The sequence below is a fragment of the Equus przewalskii genome, chromosome 23 (genome assembly GCF_037783145.1).
Source record: "Equus przewalskii isolate Varuska chromosome 23, EquPr2, whole genome shotgun sequence".
Taxonomy (NCBI): domain Eukaryota; kingdom Metazoa; phylum Chordata; class Mammalia; order Perissodactyla; family Equidae; genus Equus; species Equus przewalskii.
Window position 1 is genome coordinate 22,138,716 of NC_091853.1, and position 26,312 is coordinate 22,165,027.

Genomic DNA, 26,312 nt, shown 5'->3' on the forward strand with positions numbered 1-26,312 from the left:
CATTGTTGTGCTACCATCACCACCATCCATCCACAGCACTCTTTTTACTCCTAAGACTTTTTTTTTTAAAGATTGGCACCTGAGCTACCATCTGTTGCCAATCTTTTTTTTCTTCTTCTTCTTCTCCCCAAAGACCCCCAACACATAGTTGTCTATTCTACTTGTAGGTCCTTCTGGTTGTGCTCTGTGGGATGCCACCTCAGCATGGCTTGATGAGCAGTGCTAAGTCCGTGCCCAGGATCTGAACCGGCAAAACCCTGGGCCACTCGGCCAGGGGGCTGGTCCCATACACCAAAGATTTTCAAAACTTAAAAATATAAAATATTACTGCATGCAAAAAAAGTTAAATACATTTTTAATAAAGCTATTTATATCTTAAACATGTGACAAAATTCAGACTGGAACTTAAAACCAGTTTATTAACTAAATTCTTGGACTTGGTATCTAATGGTGAGTATACAAACCACCAGCCTCAGTAAATCAAAATCTAAGCTCGAAATGAAAACCGTATACATTTTCCCAGTTAAAAGTATTACAAGTTCAGTTTTACAAACTCAGAAAAGAGATTTCTGATAAGAAACCAGACGCCCTCCTTTCACTGGACAAATCCTATGGGAAGTAAAACAAGTGGGGAAGGGCCAACCTTGAGCCTCTTCCACGTCATCACAGCAGCACTTATTCCTTACCTGTTGGAGCACCTTTGCCAGCAAGAATGGTTTCCGATCACACACTGGTTCTATTCAATGGGGCAAGGTAAGAAGCAGCGGCATTTCCCAAACCCCTGTCAGGACTCTGTTAACTGAAAAGCGGCGCAAGGTGGAATTAGAGCCCAGGGTTTCAGAATCCAAGCCCAGCGTTTTGCTAAGAGAAATATTTCTCTAAAATTACGATCCTCTGCATCCCTAAATAACGGCTTCTGCAGTTGACTCTTAATCAGAACTCTTCTTCTTCTCAAACGCTGGCCCTGCAGTCGATTTGGTTTGAAGCTATTTCTGGAGCAGGCGCCGAAGCCTGGGGAACAGTCGCAATGCATTCTGTGTGGTCACTTCTATAACTTCTTCCACCGAGATCCCTTTCACCTGGGCAATATATTCTGCTGAAATGGAGATGTTTTGGGGCTCATTCCGTACCTGCAACAGAACAAAGCAGACACTAAATCAAATATGACACCCAAGGGGAGCAATTCTTGGAGACCACAGATAAAACAGAAAAAAATGAGTTGGTAAAAACAACTGATGAGCTTTCTTTTTTTTGTTGAGGGAGTGAGGGGGGGGAAGGGAAGCAAGGCTGGGGAGAAGGCCCTGAACTCCAGCTTAAAAGCTATGGCTACAACATGGATTCTAAGTCTATGTTGTTCTTGAAAAGAGCCCTGGGGTACTAACAATCGAGGTCCCAGCACCCAGCAGACAGAGCAGTCTGCAAGTAGCGAACACTTGGTGACCGGCCTGACTGCTGGATTAACTAACTGTCCTTTGGTTTGTTGCTTAAGTGAGCGCTTGTAAAGGTCGCTGTTCGGCTGCTTGGCCCCTTCACCTCAAAGGCTAAACTACAGTTTGACTCAAGAAATGCCATCGTGTGTCTGGAAGACTAAATAGATTATGTACTGGCATTTCACTGATTCTAAGATGCATTTCCCCCCTATTTTAACATCTCTGGAAATGATAAATATTTTACTTAAATTTAGTGGCATGTCATAGTATAATTGGCAGTGTTTTTTTCTTTCTTAATGGTCACAAAACACTGACGCATCTACAATCAGTAGCATGTAGGTTTGATGAAATATGTTATCATCATTATTATTATAAGTTAGATACTCAGGATAATAACGTTCAGAGGATTAAGATAACTGTTAAGGTTAAAAAAATAACCTTGATAATGTAGCTTAAGACAACAACAAAAAATGTGCACCAAGATTTATGTTCAAGGCCATTTATCACATTGTTTGTAAGACTGTGTTGGAAATAACCTAATTGACAACATTAAGTAAAATATATTATGGCCACATTCACACACTGAAATATTATGCAATTATTAAACATGATGAGGAAAAGCATATTTATTGACATATACAGATGTTCACCACATACAAGCAAGTTATGAAACAATGTATTCAGGCTAATTCTATTTTTATAAAAAATATATATGTATATATATATATATGGATATAAAAATGTCTGGAAGGACATAAGAACTTACATTTAGTTAGTGCTTATTGTGGGTGAGGTTTTGTTCTAAAGTTTTCATGGAAATTTTCATGCAATCCTCAAAATAACTCTATGAGATAAGTGCAATTATTATTAGCATCCTTTTCTTGTAGATAAGAAGGGATCCTAAGCAGCTAGTAAGTAGCCTGACTGAGGTTAAACCCGAGCAATCTGACATCAGCGTTTATGCTCTTAAACACTGTATCACAGTGGTAACCTTTTAGTGGTAGATGGTTCTATTTTCTTGTTTACGATTTTCTGTGTTTTCTAATTTTCTAGAACAAACATAGTTTATTTAACAAAGAGCATAGTCAGCTAAAGAACTCATTTATTCAATAAATATTTTTGAGTATCTACTGTGTGCAAATCACCATACCAGAAACTCACAATTTTTGTCAAATCAACTAAATAGAAATATAAAACTGAGCTACAACAGCATTTGAAATTCATTTCTGTTTAGGGAAAAAAATGCTACGTCCTTTTCCTTCTATTTTACACTGAGCAAGAAGGTAATTTTGTACCATTCTGTTCTACATCCAAACAAAAAAATAACTGGAGTTGTGACATCTATTTTCTCATTCCTGTCTTCTACATCCTTACAACAGCCAATGTATAAAAATATGTAACTAATTGGACATTAATTAACAAAACTCACACTGCAATCACAAATAATCATAGTTTATTAGCAATCATATCACCACTGCTCCCAAACCTCTGAATCTTGAGCGCCAGTCCTCTGAATCTGGGAGGCACAGAGACACAGATCTGATGGGAAGTTAGGGCCTTAGTAAGCTACACATTGGGAGGTGACTGCAATACGTACTGTCTACAGCAAATAAAGCAGATACTGTGGCTTTCTTTCAGAAAATAATTTAAAGTAGTAGCAATATTTAAAATATGACTCTGTGGCCTACAATAACAAAATGTACAGCAAAGATCACAGAAATCTATGACTATATCAATACTTGTACTGAAGGAAATAGAGCCTCATTATAACATGCTAATTAAAAGAAGAAAAATAAACATTTATTCAGCATCTAATACATATCAGATACTGCTAGGTACTTTCACATACATTATTTCACTTAATCCTCACTGTCATACTTTAAAATATTTTCTTACTACTTTGTTCACATTTTATAAGAAACAGTTTCAGAGAGATTAAGTAACTTGCCCAAAGTCACACAGCTAGTGGGTAGCAGAGACAGGATTTGAATTCAGGTCTTTCTGACTTGAGACACTGAGCTTTTTACTATACTGGTCTGGCTCTCATTACATAAATTAGGATATGGCCCATATCAAACAATATTCTGTAGCACAACAGTTATATTTAGAAAAGACCTGAAATTAAGTTAACATAACCTCTCAACCTAGAATTAAAACAGGATTCCAATGTATTTACACTGTAAAGAGAAACAGAGCTAAACTAAAAATAGCTCAAAGGAAAGATACAATCTAAATAATGTAGAAATTGGAAAATTTACCTGTTTTTCTGGTCCTAGGGCAGGTGAATCTGTTTCCAAGCAGATTGAAGTTAAAGGCAACTGTTTCACAAGTTTCTGCTTCTTAAAGAAAAGAGAAAGCTAGTAAGTTTAAAACATGAGAAACAAAGACAAAAGAAAAAAAAAAGGAGCATTAAACCATGACAAAGAACATGCCAAGGAATCCTACTCTGCAAGAACCCAAAATTCATGCTTTAATATTCAATTAATAAACGTTCACTCTGTTCCCATCATTCCACTTCTAACAGATTAAATAGAAACATTCACTGCCCCAAATTATCCAAAGCCTCCAGGGATCCAAGGAGTGGTAACTAACAGCAAAAAACGAGGTGCACCCAGCAAGAAAGCCAAACATCTGATATTCGCACGTCCACTGAGAGACCCAAGGAAGAGGCTTCCGTTGGTTCTCCACCACCACACTCAGCATTTCCTTCAACCACCCACTTTACGTCACTCAAGGCTTCAGGTTTATAAACCCAAAGCTCATATGCACATTTTAAATGTCAGGTTGGGTGGTAGGTAGATGGTTTTATTTTCTTGTTTATGATTTTCTGATTGGATTGTAAGGAAAGCAATTAACTCAATGAGTTTTTTATTTTTTAAATGTTTTAAAAGATTTTATTTTTCCTTTTTCTCCCCAAAGCCCCCCGGTACATAGCTGTGTATTTTTAGTTGTGGGTCCTTCTAGCTGCGGCATGTGGGATACTGCTTCAGCATGGCTTGATGAGCAGTGCCATGTCCACACCCAGGATCCGAATCTGTGAAATCCTGGGCCGCCGAAGCAGAGCACACAAACCTAACCACTCAGCCACAGGGCTGGCCCCTCAATGAGTTTTATACCAATTCTATTTTTATATACTAGCAATGAATAATTGGTAAGAAAATTTTAAAACCAGTACCATTTAAAACACAATGAAACCTATGAAATACTTTTCAAATTTAACTAAATCTAAATTAACTATACATGTGTAAGAAGATTTATGTAAGAAGATTTATGTCAAAAATTATAAAACATTGATGAGAAAAACCAAAGATCTAAATAAAGAGATACACTGTGTTCATGTCAATTATCCCCAAATTGATCTACAGAGTCAATACAATCCCAATAAAAATCCCAGCCAGCATTTTTCGTAGAAATCATGAAGCTGATTCTGATATATATGGAAAAGCAAAGGACTTAGGATGGCCAAAACTATTTTGAAAATAAAGAACTAACTGGAGGACTCCAACTATCTGACTTCAAAACTTAATATAAATCTAACGTAATCATGATAGTTTGATACGGGCCTAAGGACAGACATATGTCAATGGAACAGAACTGAAAAATGAGAAACAGACTCAGATACATGGCCAATTTATTTATTTTTTAAAGTGCTAAAGTAATTTAAGAGAGAAATGATGGTGTTTTCAACAAATTGTACTGGAACTGGACATTTATAGGCAAAAATAATCTTGACTCATATCTCATATACAAAATAGATCACAGACCTGAATATAAAATTAATCTATAAATCTTCTAGAAGAAAACATAAGAGAAAATCTTTGTGACTTTGAGTTAGATAGATTTCTTAGACGAGATCAGGTACGTTCAGGGTGGTATGGCTGTAGACGATAGATTTCTTACATATGACATTAAAGTACAAATCCTAAAAGAAAATATTAACTGTAGCTCATCAAAATTAAGAACTTCTGTTCTTTGAAAGACACTGTTAGAAAAATAAAAGACTGAGAGAAGGTATTTGCATAACACACAGCAGAGAAAGGACGTGCATCCAGGAAAAAGAACTCTGCCAATTCAATAATAAGAAAACAATCCAAATAAAAGGGGCAAAATACTTGAACAGAATTTCATTAAAGAGATAAGGATGTATGGATAGTAAATAAGCACATGAAAAGATATGTTTTTAAACATCATCAGCCATTGAGGAAATGCAAATAAAAACCACAATGAATGTGACTACACGTGTATTAGAATAGTTAAAAAAATCACACCACCAAGTGCTGGCAAGGATGCAGAACCAAAACTTTGCCATATTGCCAGTGGGAACTCAAAATGGTACAGCCACTTTGGAAATCAGTTTGAGTTTCTTATTAAGGTAAATACACACTTACCTTACGACCAGCAATACCACTTCTAGGTACTAACGCAAGAGAAATGAAAATACATGTGCAAACAAAGATCTGTACGTGACTGTTTATAGCAGCTTTACTCACAATAGCCCCAAACTGGAAGCACTCCAAAGGTTCAACTGGTAAACGGATAAACTGTGGAACATCCATATGCATGTCATTCAGTAATCAAAATGAATGGGCTACTTATACACCCAACAATAGGGACGAATCCAAAAGGATTAAATAAAAGGAGCCAGACTCAAAAGCCTATATAAATGATGTCACTTATACGACATTTTAGAAGAAGCAAATCTGTAGGGACAGAAATCAGATCAGTGGTTGCCAGGGACTAGGGGTGGAGGGAGCAATTTACTAGAAAGGCACAAAAGCAACTTTTTGGGATGGTAGAAATATTCTCTATCTTGAATGTGGTGGTAGTTACAAGACAGTGTACATTTGTCAGAACGTACAGAAATGGATACCTAAAAAGGGTGAATCACTATAGATATATTCCTCAATAAACCTGACTTTAAAAACTACAATTCAAAAAACAATAAAACAGATAAAGGATTGCTATTGGAGACATTAAAAAATTTTTTGGCTACACCTCAATTCTATACTTTCTTTACTTATGTTAGTTTTTGAATACTGGTAGACAACTTACTGTATTTCATAGAATTTAAGGTGCTATTGATGCAACAAGTATCTCAATTTCATACATAATAAGAAAAAAGAAGCGTCCTTTTTTTTTTTGAGTAAGATTAGCCCTGAGCTAACACTTGCTGCCAATCCTCCTCTTTTTACCGAGGAAGACTGGCCCTGAGCTAACATCCACACCCATCTTCCTCTACTTTATATGTGGGACACCTGTCACAGCATGGCTTGACAAGCCGTGCCATGTCCACACCAGGGATCTGAACTGGCGAACCCTGGGCCACGGAAGCAGAACATGTGCACTCAACTGCTATGCCACCGGGCTGGCCCCCAGGCATCTTAAAATTGATGAAATATGGTAAATTATCTAAGATTAGTTTCTGCTTCATTTTTTATTGATATAATTCACATACCATAATAGTCACCTTTTGAAAGTATACAACTCATGGTTTTCACTATATTCACAAGGTTGTATAATCGTCACCACTATCTAATTCCAGAACATTTTCATCACCCCAAAAAGAAACCCCCCACCAGTTAAGAGTCACTTCTGTTTTCCTCACCTTTGGCAACCACTAATCTAATTTCTGTCTTTATGGATTTGCCTAGTCTGGACATTTCATATAAATGGACTGATACAACATGTGGTCTTTTGTGTCTGGCTGTTTAGCATAATGCTTTCAAGGTTCATCCATGTTTTAGCATGAATCAGAACTTCATTCCTTTTTAGGACTGAGTGACATTTCATTTGATGGACATATGGGTTATTTCCACTTATTGGCTATTATGGATAATGCTACTATAAACATTCACGTACAAGTTCGTGTGTGGATATGTTTTCACCTCTCTTGAGGATCTGTCTAGGAGTGGAGTTGCTGGGTCATATGGTAACTCTATGTTTACTCTTTTCAGGAACTGTCAAACTGAGTGGGTATGAAGTGATACTTCATTTTGGCTTTGATTTGCAGTTCCATATTGGCTAATGATGTTGAGCATCGTTTCACATGCTTATTAGCCATTTGCAGGTCTTCTTTGGAGAAATATCTATTTAATTCCTTTGCTCATTGTTTAATTGGGTAGTCTTTTTATTGCTGAGTTATAATGGTATTTCATATATTCTGGTTACTAGGCTCTTATCAGATAGTATATGATTTCCAAATTTTTTTTATGGGTTATCTTTTCCTGTTCTTGATAGTGTTCTTTGAAGCATAAAGGTTAAAAACCTCTTTTATTGTGGAAGTTTTAAATTTTGATGATGTCTAATTTATTTATTTTTTCTTTGGTTCCTTGTGCTTTTGCTGTCATATCTAAGAAATCACTGCCTAATCCAAGGTCACAAAGGTTTAGATCTGTTTTCTTCTAAGAGTTTTATAATTGTAGCTGTTTTTTTAGGTCTTTGATCCATTTTGAGCTAATTTTTACATAAGTGTGATGTAGGGACCTAGGATTAATTTTTCTAATGTAACTAGAATAGTATCACAAGTACGTAATAAAAGCTTATCTTTTAAAGCGTATTTCACAAAGTGTAAGATGAGGTTTAATGAAAGAATTTACCTGTCCGCTTCTTATGATAGAAGGAGGAATTGAGAAGAAGTACCCAGCTCTTATTCCTTCCATGGCTACAGATGGCCGACCGTCAAATGCATGTAGCAGGACTTTGTCAGCACCTCTCAAGAATTAAAGATAAGTCAGAGTTCCATTTTATTTCCTTAACGAGAGGTATTCCCGTTAGTCAAATTGAGCAACAGAAATCAGAAATTCTAACTAAACGTTGGTCATTATGATATAAAGATGAGGTTCTATGACTTCTAATGGGTGGATAAATGTAGTGTTCAAACACTGTAGAATAAAAACATAGCAAATTCTTAATCTTCAGAATAAAATTAAATAAAATTGAAATATAAACTTTTAAACAATTATTTCAACTTCCTGTACCATCAAATCTTTTCCAGAAGTTTGTGAACTATTAAATTATTGTTCCTAATAGGAGGGTTTTAAGCAGTCAAATAGTCCTTAACAAGAACGCTAGTGGAAGAAAAAATGAGGAGCTAAATGACTCACAAACTCAATAGGTAGAGTTGGCTTCATAAAATCACCTCCAGTTCTTAAAGGATGGCAGCTAAGCCTGCATAAAAATCATGCTCTCAGTGATTCCAGAAGGGTTCAGTACTCATCACTGAGAAATGCAATGCTTTCTAGTTGCAGGCAATTATATTTACTTCACTGTTTCATACTGCTTTTTCAAACGGTAGGTGTGACCATTAGTGGATTACAACTATGAGTTAGGAAATCAATTTAGTAGATCACAACCGACCAGGATGTGTTTATACGTGTGTGTGTGCATACACACCCACAGTTATATATGCTTATACATACATACACATAGATATCCTGCTTGTTAAACTTTTCTGTTTTCTGTATGTTTACATACTGAGTCTCAAAATAAAGTATATTTCTCACTGTGGACAGCACTTCAAAAAGTCTGGAATGTAATGCTATATTTTTCCATTAGGAACAACTGGTGAAGATGACAGTGCATTTTATGTATGATGGCCACAATCCGTATTACCTCATCTTCTGAAGCCAGAAGATGCAGCCAGAAAAAATGCAAAACAGTAACCCAATGTGATTGTATTGGCTTTATTTTTTCCACTCTCTCATTAATCAGCTAGTTAAGCTGATTAAGAAACTGCTTCTAATAACTTTTAAATTAAGGAATATAAATAACTTGATCCAATTTTTCATTTGCTCTATCCTGGCCTGATAAATAGCATCATCACACTGAAAACCTTATAAACAGTAGGCTGACTTGCAAAATCACCTTAGTTGATTTCCACCTCCACCCTTACTTCATTCCCTTCCCTTTAAAAGTCTAGCTTGCTCTACAAGAACGTGGACTGCAATTGTCAAACTTAAACATTAGGCACATTTCTCTCAGGAACCTAAATACCTTGCTCACGTAAGAGGCTGATGGTGGGTCTTCCAGCTGAGCGTGAGTGAACATTTCTGTTTAACAAAAAAAAATTCCTTTTAAGTACTTAATCTGAAAATATTATTTTTGTTGTAATAAAGTAATTGAGAGAAAAATAAATGTGGAGTTCTACTTCAGGAGAACTGTTATTTAATGTGCTCTATAGCTATTAATATAGAAAGATGATTAATTAACCTACAAAGGCAAATTTAGTCTTTTGGCTAATTGGACCTGTCTGATTAGGACTTGTCTTTGCTCTTCCTTCTGTTCATCAGTGCCAGCAAATCGGGGAGAGAAATCTAGTCCAACCTATAACAGAAAAATAAAACAGAAGTACATGTTTATGTACACAGTCCCCAAAAGATGGACTATGGAGCTACACCGTCCAATAAAAATATAATGGGAGCCATACATGCAAGCCACAAATATAACTTTACATTTTGTAGTAGCCACATTAAAAACACTAACAAGAAACAGGTGAAATTAATTTCAACAACATACTTTTAATCCAATAAATAATTTTAATCAAATATATTCAAAACATTATAATTATTATTATATACTAATATTATTCTTTCAACACATAATCAATATAAAACACTGACTTCTTTCACATTCTTTTTTTGGAGGTTTGAAAAGAGTTTGAAATCCTCTGTGTGTTTTACATTTATAGCACAGCTCAGTTTATACTAGTCACATTTCAAGTGCTCAACAGCTGCATGTGGTCACCACATTGGACAGTGACGGTTACAGATGACTGCTTCCCCTGGTACTATTTCAGCACGCATCGCTATAGTCTGTATTCTGAATTTAAGTGTTAGTCTTATCTTTTATCTTCAATTAGAAGTGGAATTTATTACCAAGTGATAAAAATGTTTTACAAATATAATTGAAGCTAAAAATGTTATTTAATTACAAACTTTGGCCTATTTAAATATGTTTGTATATGCTATTTTAACTAACCAGAGAGATGACTTATATTTAAGCAAAAGCAAAAAAAAAAAAAGCAAAGTATATAGAAATGTTATTAAAGTAGTTTTCTCCGATTAACATGAGCCTAGAATGAGGCTTTCTATTGTTTCATCCCTACGTTCTTTTGCTTACTGAGGAAGTATCAACAAATTTTCATTTAGCTCAACAGGAGGAACGTAATTACCCAAGTTAGTTATCACCAACACCGAATTAAGGACTATTTTATACATCATATGAAAGCCTGCACTAGCAGTCACTCATCAGCTATAGGGTATTTACCTCTCCAATTGCCAACAATTGATCCTTATAATTCTCAATAATGGGCAAAGCTACATCCAAATCCTAGGAGAGACAAAAATAAACTTGTTAAAATGAAAGGAGAAGGAAACTGACACTTTATAAACCCTTATTATATGTCAGGCACTATGCTATATACTGGGTCCTTTACATACATTCAATACCTTTAATCAGTTGAGGAACTAGGAATAATAATCCTTCTTTAATGGAAACAAGTAGAAAAATTCCACATCCATTCAACTTAGAAGAATATGACTTTTTTTTTGAGGAAGATTAGCCCTGAGCTAACATCTGCTGCCAATCCTCCTCTTTTTTGCTGAGGAAGACTGGCCCTGAGCTAACATCCGTGCCCATCTTCCTCTACTTTATATGTGGGATGCCTACCACAGCATGACTTGACAAGCGGTGCGTAGGTCTGCACCCAGGATCCAAACCGGCGAACCCCAGGCTGCCGAAGCAGAACATGCGAACTTAACCACTGTGCTACCAGGCCAGCCCCTGCACGGCCAATTCCTTTGTAGCATTCAGGTTGCAGTTCACAAGTCATGGCTTCAGAGAGGCCTTCCTTGACTACACAATCTAAGAACCAGCATCCACAACCCCCTATTATATAATCTTGGTTTATTGCCTTCAAAGCTCTTACTGCTCCCGAAAGTTTTCCTGTTCATGTATCTAACTGTTGATGTCTGTCTGCCCCCATCTAGAATCTAGCTTCCATGACGGGAATCCCACTCTACGGTGCTTAGAGCAGTACTTGGAATGCTGTAGGTACTCAGTAAACACGTGTTGACTGACTAAAGAAATATGTATTATAAATCTCTACATAAATGAAAGAAACGCTGTTCTGCTATGATCCCCGACATTTTGGGAACTGTAACTCTCTAGCAATTCAGCTAATTTTTTCTAACCTGACACCTCAGGAGAGCTACAGGATAGGCATTTATTCTAACCTGAAGTGAATTAAAAGTAATTTTGTTTCAAAATTAGCAAGGGTATCCCTTGGGTATCCTAATGTAGGAATACAGATTCATTATTATAAAAAATGATAGCCCTCATATCTTAATTTTTTTATAGGTAACGAAAAGTCTTCACATCTTCAAAATAGGGCTATCAATCCCATGATGTGATAAAGCACCTCCCCGATGCTGAGTCAGGAGGCAAGCATGAAATGTAAGACATATTGACTGTTGTGAGTCAGTGAGACCTTGTGGGTAGGATTTTTTTAGAGAGAGTATAAAAGCAATGCAGTTTAATGGATCGAGAGCACTCCTATAGTGATGGTTCTATGTTCAAAGAAGATACTGTGCACTTGAACTCATCTGTTCCCTTATAGTACTGCATCTATGAATTTGTACCTTTCTTTTTTCTGGATATTTTATAGCTCCTTATCAAAGTAATATGAGAGATCTTGTCAAGATGGCGGTGTGAGCAGACGTTGAACTCATCTCCTCCCACAAACACAACCAGGATACAACAATTTTTGGAAGAATTACCCTGGATTGAAAACTGAAAGCTGGATAAGAACCCCCAAGATAAGAGACAGTCCTGACGAAGGCAGAAGAGGCAGTAACTCCTGCTGGAGAGGAAAAAAGCCACCTTTGGGAGCAGTGGAGCTTCTCAGCTGGCCAGGCGGGAGCCACCCTAAGGTACACAGCCCTCCCTGGAGGAGTGAGGTCCAGAGCAGGGGCCGATACTGCTATAAGCATCCTTTGGACTCAGCCCAACTGAGACTAGGGTCTTACTGTCTTGCTTTGCTGGCTATTGACTGCAGCGGGGACACCCCCAGAAAAGCTATCGGCCGAAATAAAAAAGACCCGGGTTTTAAAGGGCCCACGCACAAACTCACTCATTGCAGCAAACTAAAATCACCAGAGAGAAGGCTGGCAGTCCTTTGGTGAAACGAGACTCACCTGGTGGGCTCTGGGGGCATCTTGGTGAGAGACGGGACCTCTTTGGAAACTGAGACATTGGTGGGGGCCATTGTTCTGAGCTGGTCCAGGAGTGCTGATACGACACCCAGTGGGGGCCATTGAGGTTCATCCCTTGGCCTGTTAGCCCAGGGGTCTGCCATGCCCACTAGAGCACAGATTTAATCCAGTTCAGCCAGGGCAGGCAACCCGCTCTAGGGACTGGCCCCTCCTAAGAGCAAGCCCTCAGGCTACTTTTCAGCCTGCATTAACTGGGTGCCTTGGTCCTCTACAGGCAGGCAAGGGTGTCTGCCTCTGTGGGGCAGGGCCTGTGTGAGGACCAGGTGAACTGTGGGTGGCCCTGGTGGAGAGGTGGGGGCCTCTGCAGTGTGGCATCAGGGTACACTCCAGGGGGTTGAGAAGGGTGCATGGACCAGGACTGTGTTGACAGTGTATGTGGTCCAGTGGGGGGGTGAGGCTTATCAGTAGCAGAAGACTTGTGCTTCACAAATAGCCATAAAAAGGATCAGCCCCACCTTCCAAAGCCTGAAACAATTGAGTGCCCCCATGCCAAGGGCCAGCCCCACTCAGCTGCACTCCTAAGAGAACTGACAACAGCCTTGTTGGCCTCAGGCCTATCACAACTGTAAGCCCCTGAGCCTAGCAACCAGCTACACTGGGTACCAACCCAATTAAGAGGAACACTGCAATAAGAGAGTGCTGATAGACTTTGTAGCCAACAGTCCTGAGGCCCCCCAACCCGGATTTACAAACAGCTGGCCAGGGAAGGAAAGATCAGACTCCCTGGGTACCTGCAGTGGGAGCAACCCTGCCACAGCAGAAGGACACAAGTAGCCCACAAAGGGGTCACTCCTGGTTCTTATGGTCTGGTGACGACAGGGAAGCACACTGCTGGGCCTCATAAGGCATCTCATACATAAGGCCACTTCTCCAAGATCAGGAGACATAGTCGACTCACCTACTACAAAGAAAATAGCACAGAGAAAGAGCCATAATGAGGAGGCAAAGGAATACTTTCCAAGCAAGAGAACAGTAGAAAACCCCAGAAAAAGGATTAAGTGAAACAGAAACTAGCGACCTCCTCGACAAAGAGTTCAAACAAAATATCATGAGGATGCTCACAGATATGCGGAGAAGAATGGATGAACACAGTGAGCACATCAGCAAAGAACTGGAAGATATAAAAAAGAACCAATCAGAAATGAAGAATACAATACTCGAAATGAGAAATTCACTAGAGGGACTCAATAGCAGAGTAGAGGAAGCAGAACAGATCAGCGAGCTAGATGAAAGATTAGAGGAAATCACCCAAGCAGAACAGAAAAGAGAAAAAAGAATTAGACAGAATGAGAACAGTGTAAGGGAACTCTGGGATAATATCAAGTGTGCTAACATTCGGATTATAGGGGTCCCAGAAGGAGAAGAGAGAGACAAAGGAGCAGAAAATTTATTTGTTGAAATAATAGAGGAAAATTTTCCTAACCTGAGGAAGGAAACAGACATCCAAGTTCAGGAAGCACAGAGAGCTCCAAACAAAGCCCACCAAAGCCCTCCAAAGAGGCCCACACCAAGACATATTATAATCAAAATGTCCAAAATTAAAGACAAAGAGAGAATCCTAAAAGCAGCAAGAGAAAGGCCACAAGTGACATATAAAGGGAAGCCCATCAGGCTATCAGTGGACTTCTCAGTCGAGACCCTACAGGCGAGAAGAGAATGGCACGACATATTTAAAGTGCTAAAAGGAGGGGCCGGCCCAGTGGCGCAGCGGTTAAGTTCGCACGTTCCACTTCTCACAGGCCCGGGTTCACCGGTTTGGATCCCGGGTGTGGACACGGCACCGCTTGGCACGCCATGCTGTGGTAGGCGTCCCACATATAAAGTAGAGGAAGATGGGCATGATGTTAGCTCAGGGCCAGTCTTCCTCGGCAAAAAGAGGAGGACTGGCAGTAGTTAGCTCAGGGCTAATCTTCCTCAAAAATAAATAAATATAATAAAGTGCTAAAAGGAAAAAACCTACAGCCAAGAATACTCTATCCATCAAGGTTGTCATTAGAATGGAAGGAGAGATAAAGAGTTTCCCAGACAAGCAAAAATTAAAGGAGCTTATCACCAAGAAACCAGTTATGCAAGAAATGCTGAAGGGACTTGTTTAAGTGGGAAAGCAATGATCACAAATAGAGATAAAAAAATTATCAAAAAAACCCAAAACAACAACAAAATACCAGGCAATAAAATCACTTGTAAGGTAAAAATATAGTAAAGGCAGCAGATCAACTACCTGTGAAGATAATATGAAGGTTAAAAGACAAATGTACTAAAATCACCTATTTCAATGATAAGAGGGTAATGAATAGACACACACTAAACAAGAGACTATATATGATGTGAAAAACATAATGCGGGGGGAGGGGAGTGAAAAAGTAGAGCTTTTAGAAAGATGTCAACCTAAAGAATCTATCTACTCAATATAGACTGTTATATACATAGTATATTAAATAGGATCCTCATGGTAACCACAAATCAGAAACCTATAACAAGCAGGAAAAAAAGTAAGACAAAAGAAATCAAACATATTACTAAAGATAGCCATCAAACCACAAGGGAAGAGAGCAAGAGAAAAAGAAAGGAACAGAGAAGAACTGCTAAAACACCCAGAAAAAAAAAAGTGACAAAATGGTAATAAATACATATTTATCAATAGCTACTTTAAATGTCAATGGACTAAATGCTCCAATCAAATGCCATAGGGTGGCCAACTGAATAAAAAGACAAGACCCATGTATATGCTGCATACAAGAGACACACTTCAGACCTACAGACACTCACAAACTGAAAGTGAAAGGATGGAAAAAGATATTCCATGCAAATGGCAAAGAAAAGAAAGCGGGGGTAGCAATACTTATATCAGACAAAATAGACTTTAAAACAAAAACTGTAATAAGAGACAAAGACGGGCACTACATAATGATAAAGGGAACAATCCAACAAGAAAATATTACACTTGTAAATATCTATGCACCCAACATAGGAGCACCTAAATACATAAAGAAATTATTAACAGACATAAGAGGAGAAATAGATAGTAACACAATAATAGTAGGGGACTTTAACACTCCACTTACACCAATAGATAGATCATCCAAACAGAAGATCAATAAGGAAACACTGGCCTTAAAGGACATATTAGACCAGATGGACTTAATAGATATATACAGAACATTCCATCCAAGAACCACAGAATACACATTCTTTTCAAATGTCCATGGAACATTCTCCAGGATCGATCATATATTAGGCCACAAAACAAGTCTCAATAAGTTTAAGAGGATCGAAATAATACCAGGCATCTTTTCTGACCACAAAGGTGTGAAACTGGAAATCAACTACAGAAAGAAAGCCAGAAAAGTCACAAAAATATGGAGATAGAACAAAACGCTACTGAACAATGATTGGGTCAATGAAGAAATCAAAGAAGAAATCAAAAAATTCCTGAAGACAAATGAAAACGAAAACACGACATGCCAAAATCTGTGGGATACAGCAAAAGCGGTTCTACGAGGGAAGTTTATAGCAATTCAGGCCTACCTCAACAAAGAAGAAAAATCTGAAATAGACAATCTTAAAGTGCACCTAAAGGTACTGGAAAAAGAACCACAAACATAGCCCAAAATCAGCAGAAGGAAGAAAATAATAAAAATCAGAGCAGAAAAAAACGAAAGAGAATAAAAAAAAAAAAAAGAAAAAATTAATGAAACCAAGAGCTGGGTCTTTGAAAAGATAAACAAAATTGACAAACCCTTAGCTAGACTCACCAAGAAAAAAAGAGAGAAGGCTCAAATAAATAAAATCAGAAATGAAAGAGGAGAGATTACAACGGACACCTCAGAAATACAAAAGATAATAAGAGAATACTATGAAAAGCTATACACCAACAAATTGGATAATCTAGAAGAAATGGATAAATTCTTAGAAACATACAACCTTCCAAAACTGGACCAAGAAGATGTAGAAAATTTGAATAGACTGATCACCAGTAAGGAGATCGAAACAGCAATCAAAAACCTCCCAAAAAATAAAAGTCCAGGACCAGATGGATTCCCTGGTGAATTCTACCAAACATTCAAAGAAGACTTAATACCTATCCTTCTCAAACTCTTCCAAAAAACTGAAGAGGAGGGGAGGCTTCCTAACTCCTTCTACAAAGACAACATTATCCTGATACCAAAACCAGACAAAGACAACACGAAAAAAGAAAATTACAGGCCAATATCGCTGATGAACATTGATGCAAAAATCCTCAACAAAATACTAGCAAATCGAATACAACAATACATTAAAAAGATCACACATCATGATCAAGTGGGTTTCATTCCAGCGATGCAGGGATGGTTCAACACCCGCAAATCTATCAACATGATACACCATATTAACAAAATGAAGAATAAAAATCACATGATCATCTCAATAGATGCAGAGAAAGCATTTGATAAGATACAGCATCCATTTATGATAAAAACTCTAAATAAAACAGGTATAGAAGGAAAATACCTCAACATAATAAAGGCCATATATGACAAACCCACAGCAAATATTCTCAATGGAGAAAAACTGGAAGCTATCCCTCTAAGAACAGGAACCAGACAAGGATGCCCACTGTCACCACTCTTATTTAACATAGTATTGGAAGTCCTAGCCAGAGCAATCAGGCAAGAAAAAGAAATAAAAGGGATCCACATTGGAAAAGAAGACGTGAAACTGTCACTCTTTGCAGATGACATGATTTTATATCTAGAAAACCCTAAAGATTCCACTAAAAAATTTTTAGAAATAGTAAAGGAATACAGTCAAGTCACAGGATATAAAATCAACATACAAAAATTGGTTGCGTTTCTATACACTAACAACGAAGTAGCAGAAAGAGAAATTAAGAATACAATCCCATTTACAATTGCAACAAAAAGAATAAAATACCTAGGAATAAACTTAACCAAAGAGGTGAAAGATCTGTACACCGAAAACTATAAAATATTGTTGAAAGAAATTGAAGAAGTCACAAAGAAATGGAAAGATATTCCGTGCTCTTGGATTGGAAGAATTAATATCATTAAAATGTCCATACTTCCTAAAGCAATCTACAGATTCAACGCAATCCCTATCAAAATTCCAACAACATTCTTTACAGAAATACAACAAAGAATCCTAAAATTTCTAGGAACAACAAAAGACCCCAAATAGCCAAAGGATTACTGAGAAAAAAGAACAAAACTGGAGGTATCACACTCCCTGATTTCAAATTATACTACAAAGCCATAGTAATCAAAACAGCATGGTACTGGCACAAAAACAGACACACAGATCAATGGAACAGAATTGAGAGCCCAGAAGTAAACCCACAAGTTTATGGACAGCTAATATTCGACAAGGGAGCCAAGAGCATACGATGGAGAAAGGAGAGTCTCCTCAATGGTGTTAGGAAAACTGGACAGCCACGTGCAAAAGAATGAAAGTAGACTATTACCTTAAATCATGCACAAAAATAAACTCAAAATGGATTAAACACTTGAATTAAGACCCGAAACCATGAGACTTCTAGAAGAAAACATAGGCAGTATGCTCTTTGACATCGGTCTGGGCAGCATATTTTCTAGTCCCATGTCTGACCAGGCAAGGGAAATAAAAGAAAAAATGAACAAATGGGACTACATCAAACTAAAAAGCTTCTGCACAGCAAAGGAAACCATCAACAAAACGAAAAGACAACCTAACAACTGGGAGAAGACATTTGCAAACCACATATCAGATAAGGGGTTAATACCCAAAATATACAAAGAACTCATACAGCTCAACAACAAAAAAACCAACAATCCAATTAGAAAATGGGCAAAAGATCTGAACAGAGATTTCTCCAAATAAGATATACGGATGGCCAACAGGCATATGAAAAGATGCTCAACATCATTAGCTATCAGGGAAATGCAAATCAAAACTACAATGAGGTATCACCTCACTCCGGTCAAAATGGCTATAATTAACAAGACAGGAAACAACAAATGTTGGAGAGGATGTGGAGAGAAGGGAACACTTGTTCACTTCTGGTGGCAGTGCAAACTGGTGCAGCCACTATGGAAAGCAGTATGGAGTATCCTCAGAAAATTAAGGATAGATCTACCATACGATCCAGCTATTCCACTGCTGGGTATTTATCCAAAGAACTTGAAAACACAAAGGTATAAAGATACTTGCACCCCTATGTTCATTGCAGCATTATACACAATAGTCAAGACATGGAAGCAACCTAGGTGCCCATCAAGGGACAAATGGATAACGAAGATGTGGTATTTATACACAATGGACTACTACTCAGCCATAAGAAATGACGAAATCCGGCCATTTGTGACAACGTGGATGGACCTTGAGGGTATTATGCTGAGTGAAATAAGTCAGAGGGAGAAAGTCAGATACCATATGATCTCAATCATAAGTAGAAGATAAAAACAACAACAAAAAAACACATAGCATTGGAGATTGGATTGGTGGTTACCATATGGGAAGGGGGGGGGGGAGGGCAAAAGGGGTGATTAGGCTCACATGTGAGGGGGTGGACTATAATTAGTTTTCGGGTGGTGAACATGATGTAATGTATACAGAATTCGAAATATGATGTACATCCAAAAAAAAAAAGTAATATGACATGATAAAAATATGCGAAAACAAGTCACCTTTAATCCTATCAGATCATCACAGCTACTATCGTTTCTGTGTTTTTTCCTCTCCAGTCTTTTCCTTATAGAATACATTTTTACATGGATGTCATTCACAGCAAACAAATCATTTGGTATCCTACTTTTCTCCCTACACTAAATTGCAAATGTTTTCCATGTTGCTACATAAACCTTATAATCCTCATTTTCTAGAAATGTATTATTTTTAACACTCTACAAGTTAACTTATTATTCCTTTATTTCTGAACCTCTAGGCTGTTTCTACTTTTTCTCTATTACAAATAATTCTGCAACAAATATCTTTGTGAAAGAAGGTAGAGTTTCCTTCTTTTGGATTATTTCGTTAGAATATAAATCAAAAAGAAGAGGATTACTGAGTCAACAGGTACTATCATTTTTTTATGGTTCTTGTTTTATACGCCTGTTACCTTTAATGTGACACTTCTTTGGTCTTCTGGTGAAAGTCCTTGAACAGGGTGAACACCCAAGCATGGCAGGACAAACCCATTATACCTAAAAATGTAGAATGAATTAAGAAAGCACGAGTACTAGACAAGTAGACTACAATGTTACTCTAAAGAACAAGTAGAAAAGAATTTCTTTTTAGGGCTGTGTTAATATGATTTTTCCTTTTCATTCTCTTTAAAAATGTATGGTCTTTCATATTATAAATATGACATCATAAGTGTGTCCTTATTAACAACTCTTTAAATGCTTAATAAGTAGTACTCTTTTTTTTTTTTTTTGCTGAGGAAGATTTGCCCTGAGCTAATATACGTGTCAATCTTCATCTATTTTTTAGTCTGTGGGCCACCAGCATGGCATGGCTGCTAAGAGAGTGGTGTAGGTCCACAAGAGGGAACCAAACCCGGTCTGCCAAAGCAGAGCACGCTGAACTTAACGACTAGGCCACCAGGGCCGGCCCAGTAATACCTTTCTGAAAGTTGCATAATCTTTTCAAATTCTCCTGAATGTTCAGCAACCACCACAAGGGCCATAACATTGGCCTGAAACAAAGAAGAATAGAATAGTTAGAGTCTCAAACTATATGTATATCTAATATAGTTAAATAAAATTGTAAAGTTTTCTGTGCGTTTAGTTATCCTTGCTCAGCCAGACTCCATCAATATAATCATAATGGATACCAATGAGTACTTATCATGTTTCAGGCACCATGTTCAGTGAATATAAATGTTACCTCATTTAATCTACACAACCCTATGAGGTAGGCATTGCTGTAATCCGTTGTACAGATCAGGAGACAGAGTTTTGGATGGAGTAAATAACTTGCCCAAGATCATTAGGCGTGTGTAATTCCAAAGCCCCTGCTCCTAATTAAGCTGCCATAGTGAAAGATGGCTGTATATAAAAATGTATTGGCAACCTTTTTTTTTTTAAACATTGGCAGCTGAGCTAACAACTGTTGCCAATCTTTTTTTTTTTCTGCTTTTTCTCCCCAAATCCCCCCAGTATACAGTTGTATATTTTAGTTGTGGGTCCTTCTAGTTGTAGCACATGGGACACCACCTCAACGTGGCCTGATGAGTGGTGCCATGTCCTTGCCCAGGATCCGAACCAGAAAAACTCTGGGCCGTCGTAGCTGAGAGCGCGAACTTAACCACTCGGCCACGGGGCCGGCCCCATGGCAACCGCTTCTGACTATCACTTTTGGGAAGACAGCAAAATACTCGTTATAATGAATTTCATAAACACTTTCAAAAATTAGTAACTTTTTCTCAAACAAATCAAAATCTTTCAGAAAGCTTCTATCATTTATCCAAGTTCTCCAGAATAATGGTAATTTAAGAACTGATAGATGGATCAATGTTCCCTGTTGCTGGTAAGCATGGTGGCTGTGGGAACATGTTTTGCATTCAGAATATCTAGTTTATATCACTGTACTAGCAGTGTGTCTTTGGACTAATTATTAATCTCTAGGCCTTAATTTATAAAGTTTATAAACCTCTATAAAATCGGGATAGTTAGCTAGAAAATAGAAGTTCCTCCAGAGGCTTGTTGTTAAACGTTAAACGAGATAAAGTACAGAAAGGGCTTAGCTCAGTGCCTGGCACACAGTAAATACTTAATAAATGCTACTTATTATCAACTTATTATTACTGAAGTGACATCAATACAGTATATCTGAATTTCAAGCTGTTTTAGCTTGAAATTAGTAGGAAAACAAACAAAAAGGGCTATTATAGTTATTAACTTACTTTCTTGGCTTTTTCCAACACATCGTCCAGATCCTAAAACAAGGGTAAGTAATCACAATTATCTGAGATGAATAAGTAACTGCTCGTTGGCTGAGTAACATCAATGCGGTTGAGGCACCACAAAGAACGACAAAGATAGCGAGGAACAGGCTGGTGGAAAGGGAAGAGCCTACGCTGACCCACCTTCTGTCTACTCTTTCTTTCCCTCAGAAAAATCTGGCTCCTGTTCTTACTCCACTAAAATAGAAACTGTTATTGTCAAAGAATAAAGGGCACTTCTCTGACCTCCTCTTACTCTACCCCTCAGCAGCATCAGCAGCTCCTCACTTGTCACTCCTTCCTCTTTCCTGAAATATTTCCCACTCTTGGCTTCTGCAATACCACTCTCTCACTGGCTGCTAATGTTCAGTCTCCCTAACTGGCTCTCTGTCCTCTACCTGATTTCTGGACCCTATGCTCCTCTCTCTGTACTCACCTTAAGTGATCTCATCCACAGGTTTAAATATCATCATTATATTAGTGAGAGTTATCGCCAGCCTAGAATTCTCTCCTGAACTCAGAATTCACATTTTGAAGCAACTATATGACATTTCCACTTGGATAGATATTAGGCTGCAACATGTGCCAAACATAACTCTTTGTTTTCTCCCCAACAAATCCATTCCTTCTGCCTGTTCTCCCCAACCTCAGCCTTCCCTGTCTCAGTAAACAGCACCACCATCCTCCCGACAGCATCCTCAAGTCCTCTCTTTCCCTCCCTCTCCACATCCAATTCCTCAGCATGTACTATAGATTCTGCCTCTTGGGGCTGGCCACCTCTAAAATATACCTTGAATCCATCTGCTTCTCTCAAACTCCCCTGCAACCACCATCATCTCTTGTCTACATACTGCAAAAGCGCCTAAACTGGTCTTCTGGCTTCCACTCTTGCTCTCCTCTATCCCTTTGCCACACAGCAGCAAAAGAGTTTTTAAATGGATATCAGATCTTGTCACTCTCCTTTTTGAAAAAAAAACCCAAAACCCCAAAAACCCTTTACTGGATCTGCCTTGTGTTTCTAATGAAATCCAAACTTCTCACTGTAGGGGAGGAAGACATTTCCTCTTCCCAAATGTGGGTTCGTCTGGCCGGAGAACGAATTAAATTCACATGAGACAGAATAGCAAGAGAAAATTAAACAAAGCTTTATGAGGAACCATGTCCCGGGGTCTTTCCTCCCGAAGGAAGAAAGGGCACCAAAGAAGTGGGGTGCACAGAGTGGTTATATACCCCCAAACAGGGTGTTTCACATGTGATTGAAATGTCCCTCCCACAATAGTGACAAGATTGCCCTGTCGGCACAGTGCTTGATGGACACAGCAGGTAGTGGTCTGCTATCTCAGAGGGCGTAGCCGGACAGCAGGTAGTGGTCTGCTATCTCAGAGGACGTAGCCGGAGGCAAGTCTACCGTCTGGAGCTGGGCGATCACAGGTGAGCGCAGCAATCAGTTCCTAGCCTAAGGAAAGATGCTTAATCCTTAAAGAAATGCCAACATGGGGGGTGGGGGGGGGGGAGTCAGTTACAGGAGGTTACCAGACAAGCACAATAAAACGCAGATTTAAGTCCTTGCCTTTGGCATTGATTAAGAGTTTCTAGAGAGAAGGTCATCTCTTTCTTCTTCCTGGTACAGAGAGGGAGGGACCTTTTAGCCTCCTTCCCTGTCCCAGTTTATCAAAAGCAATCAGCCTCAAATAATCCTGATGCCAAAGAGACACATCTTGGGGTGGCCAATTCCAGGTCCCCACATCACTGACCTGCCTCACCTAGTCCCTACGGACCTCTTCAGTCTTGTCCCACGCCTCTCTCTTTCTGGCTCATCAGGCTCCATCCAGCCTTTTGGCATCTTGAATGCGCCAAATTCTATCCTGTGCGGGGGACCTGCAACCTGCCTGCTTTCCTCACCACCAGAGACCCCCTCCTGGCTTGGCTGGCTCTTTGTGTTTCTAGTCCTAATTTAAAGGTGACCTCTTCAGAGATTTTCCCCCCTAGCAACAGACCCCTCTCTGCGTTCTCTACTATCAGCCTCTAGTTTCCACTGTAGCGGGTAAAACGTCTCGTAACCCCGATTTCGCGTGCGCTGCGTTCTTCTGTTCGCTTCTCTCTCCCATTAGAACCGGGGCACGCGGCGTGTGGGAGCAAGCCCGGGTTCAGGGGCTCCTGGGGAAAGGGGCATTTCAGCCGTCAACAGCCGGGCCACGGAGAGGTGGGGGAAGGCCTCCAGGAACCCGGACCGTAAAAGCACTGTGGATGGACGGCTTACCGCCACCCGGGATCAGAAAGAAAAATCAGAAAGACTGAGGTTAAGTAGGGAGCCGGGAGCAGGTTCCACAGGTTCATCGGCAGGAGCGTGTGTGTGTGTGGGGCGGGGGGTCTGGGGTTTCGTCCTAAGGGAGGAGAACAAAGATAACCTGAGGGAAAAGGACGAGGGCCTCCCCGCCCCCACGGGCCCCGCCGCGCCCACACGTACGCGGTCAAAGTCCGGGGCGGAGAGGTGGCAGTGACAGTCCACCAGCCCTGCGCCCACCGCCCCCATCGCCGCGCCGCCGCAGTCCGCCACTCGCCGCGAGGCCTCACCCGGAACGAGGCTGCGGCGGCGGACCGAGTTTCCGGCCGGACGCGAGCTCCTTCCTCCAGTGGGAACCCGCTCTTCCGTTCCCAGAGTCCCCGCCCACAGTTCAAACTGGAAAAATGGCGGGGGCTCCCGAGTTGGTGGTCGTAGCTCCTCTGCGGGATGTGGAGAGAATGGCCGGGACAGACGACCGGGCCTCGGTCCCTGCCACTGCCCGAGAGGACTTCCGTGTGCGCTGCACCTCGAAGCGGGCCGTGACGGAGTTGCTAGAACTGTGCGGCCGCATCGTGCAAAAGCTCGGGGAAGCGCTGCCAGAGAAGATCCGAGAGCCCGCTCTGCGAGATGCGCAGTGGGTACGGGCCCAGTAGCCATCTCTTGTCTTATCACCCCCTCACCCCACACCCCGGGTCTTGGGGCTCAGAAAGAGCCTAGGCCAGGCCTCGGCAGAGTTAACGGTGCCCCGACACTGCCATAGCAGCAGCCTGGGGAATTAAACAGATGCTAGTGTCAGCTGGGTGGTGTTAATTACTTAGACCAGCGCTATCCAGTGGCAATCGGAGAGCTACGTATGTTACTTGAAATTAAAAGTAAGAAGAAACAAGTGAAATTAATTTTAATAATAAATTTTATTTAATCCAATATATTTTAACGTTTGTTAATATAAAAGTGAATGAGATAGTTTATATTCTTTTGTTCGTACTAAGCTTTTAAAATCTCGTGTCTTAAATTTCCAATACATCTCCTTTACCTCCTTTACGACTAGCCACGGGGTAAGTCCTCAGTAGCCATAAAGTGGCTAGTGGTTCCCCTCTTGGACAATACAGACAGATTCTATGAAGAATTCTCCAGGAAAGGGTAATCCTGGAAGTCAGTCAGTCACCGGGCTAGCTTTTCGTCTTTCCTCTTGCCTTTTTAAAAACATCTTGTAAAGAGAGTGAATACATCTTCCTTGCGAGTCTAAAATAGATAAGGAAGCTGTCATCATTATAAACTTCACTAAGATCAAACACTGGCCCTCATAACACATTTCCCCTTCCTTTCTCAAATATTTTGCAAAGTCCAGAAGAAGAGAGTTTTTGGGGGAAGGACACAATAAGTTGAGGGATTGGTGCCTGTCATAAATAAGCACACAATCTATATGTAGGAAAAAAACGTTTAAAGCTTATAATGCAGCACACTTGTGTGAATGACCACAATGTGAATGAAAATAAAGGTTAGTGGAAGAAGGGTGAAGAAACACTTCGTGGGTTGTGATTCTGTATTCCAGTTTTGTATACAGTGGCTCATAATTATAGCGTTCCCTCCTGGCAAACAAGGCAAGAGTAGAGACATACTTCAGGACATTTTTAGTAGTTTTTTGGGAGAAGACTGTTTTGTTGTGTAATGATCTTAGAATTTGCCCCATTTTAGGAAGTACTAAGGAAGTGAGAACGTTTAATTGCCTTAGGGAAAAAGGAACTCAGCTTAATCTATTATACTTTATTTAATGGTCAATAAAGTGAATTAGAAGATAAAGGTTTGAAGACTTACCAAAGGAATTGATTTGTGTTTTATTTTAAATAAGCGAGCAGGTAAAAGGCAGAGGCTGTAATTTTGTTGACATATCTATCTAAAACCACATAATATAGAAGATATGCTAAAAAAATTAGTATTGGTACGTCTGTGCAATGAATATTAGGAAGACAATTTGTATTCTCAGATAATCCTTGGAAGTCTATACGTAAATAAGGATTTTACTTTATAAAATCTTTGAAGTGTAGAATATGTACTTTAACTCATAGTTATATCAGTCATTATTTGATTTAATTATACAAAATGTACAAAATAATTCTCATTGTAAAAAATTCAAAATAGTGTAAAGGAAAAGTCTGTGAATTCTCCTCCACCATCCCTCTTCCTTCCATTCCTTCCTTCCAAAATAGTAACTTATTTTGGAGGGTTCTTGGAGGGAGTAATCCGTCTACACCCTTTTTTTTACAGCTTTACCTCTCTCTCTCTTTCTCTTTCAGTTTTTGTTATTTTTTACATTAATAGTGTCATGCTGATGTATTGTCAGCATCCTGCTTTTTTTTTTAAACCAATGTCTGACTAATATTTGTCTATGTTATATAGAGATATGCTTC

At 39.2% G+C, this 26,312-nt stretch overlaps 2 protein-coding genes across 4 annotated transcripts in view; one reads left to right on the top strand and one right to left on the bottom strand.

Annotated features, from left to right (window-relative positions):
* Positions 1-338: 338 nt before the first annotated feature.
* On the bottom strand, positions 339-24,222 carry TATDN3 (TatD DNase domain containing 3). 2 transcript variants are annotated; one of them, XM_070591406.1, is made up of 10 exons: positions 24,088-24,222; positions 21,582-21,614; positions 20,299-20,372; positions 19,794-19,878; positions 10,695-10,757; positions 9,643-9,752; positions 9,423-9,478; positions 8,027-8,139; positions 3,689-3,766; positions 339-1,130 (listed from the first exon to the last, which is right to left on the bottom strand). In XM_070591406.1, the coding sequence occupies exons 1-10, from the start codon at positions 24,151-24,153 to the stop codon at positions 987-989; spliced, it is 822 nt and encodes a 273-aa protein (XP_070447507.1). In that variant the 5' UTR covers positions 24,154-24,222; the 3' UTR covers positions 339-986. The 2 variants fall into 2 exon arrangements, with proteins under 2 accessions (XP_070447507.1, XP_070447506.1); XM_070591405.1 differs by having other exon boundaries at positions 3,689-3,769.
* A 12-nt stretch (positions 24,223-24,234) lies between these two features.
* The window catches only part of NSL1 (NSL1 component of MIS12 kinetochore complex), a 32,478-nt gene continuing 30,400 nt past the window's right edge, over positions 24,235-26,312 (top strand). Inside the window, exon 1 of one of the 2 annotated variants that reach the window (XM_008525306.2) lies at positions 24,235-24,542. In XM_008525306.2, the coding sequence (XP_008523528.1) occupies positions 24,309-24,542 (234 nt within the window). In that variant the 5' untranslated portion in view covers positions 24,235-24,308. The remainder of the gene's footprint in view (positions 24,543-26,312) is intronic. The other variant, XM_070591407.1, reaches the window with a different exon arrangement.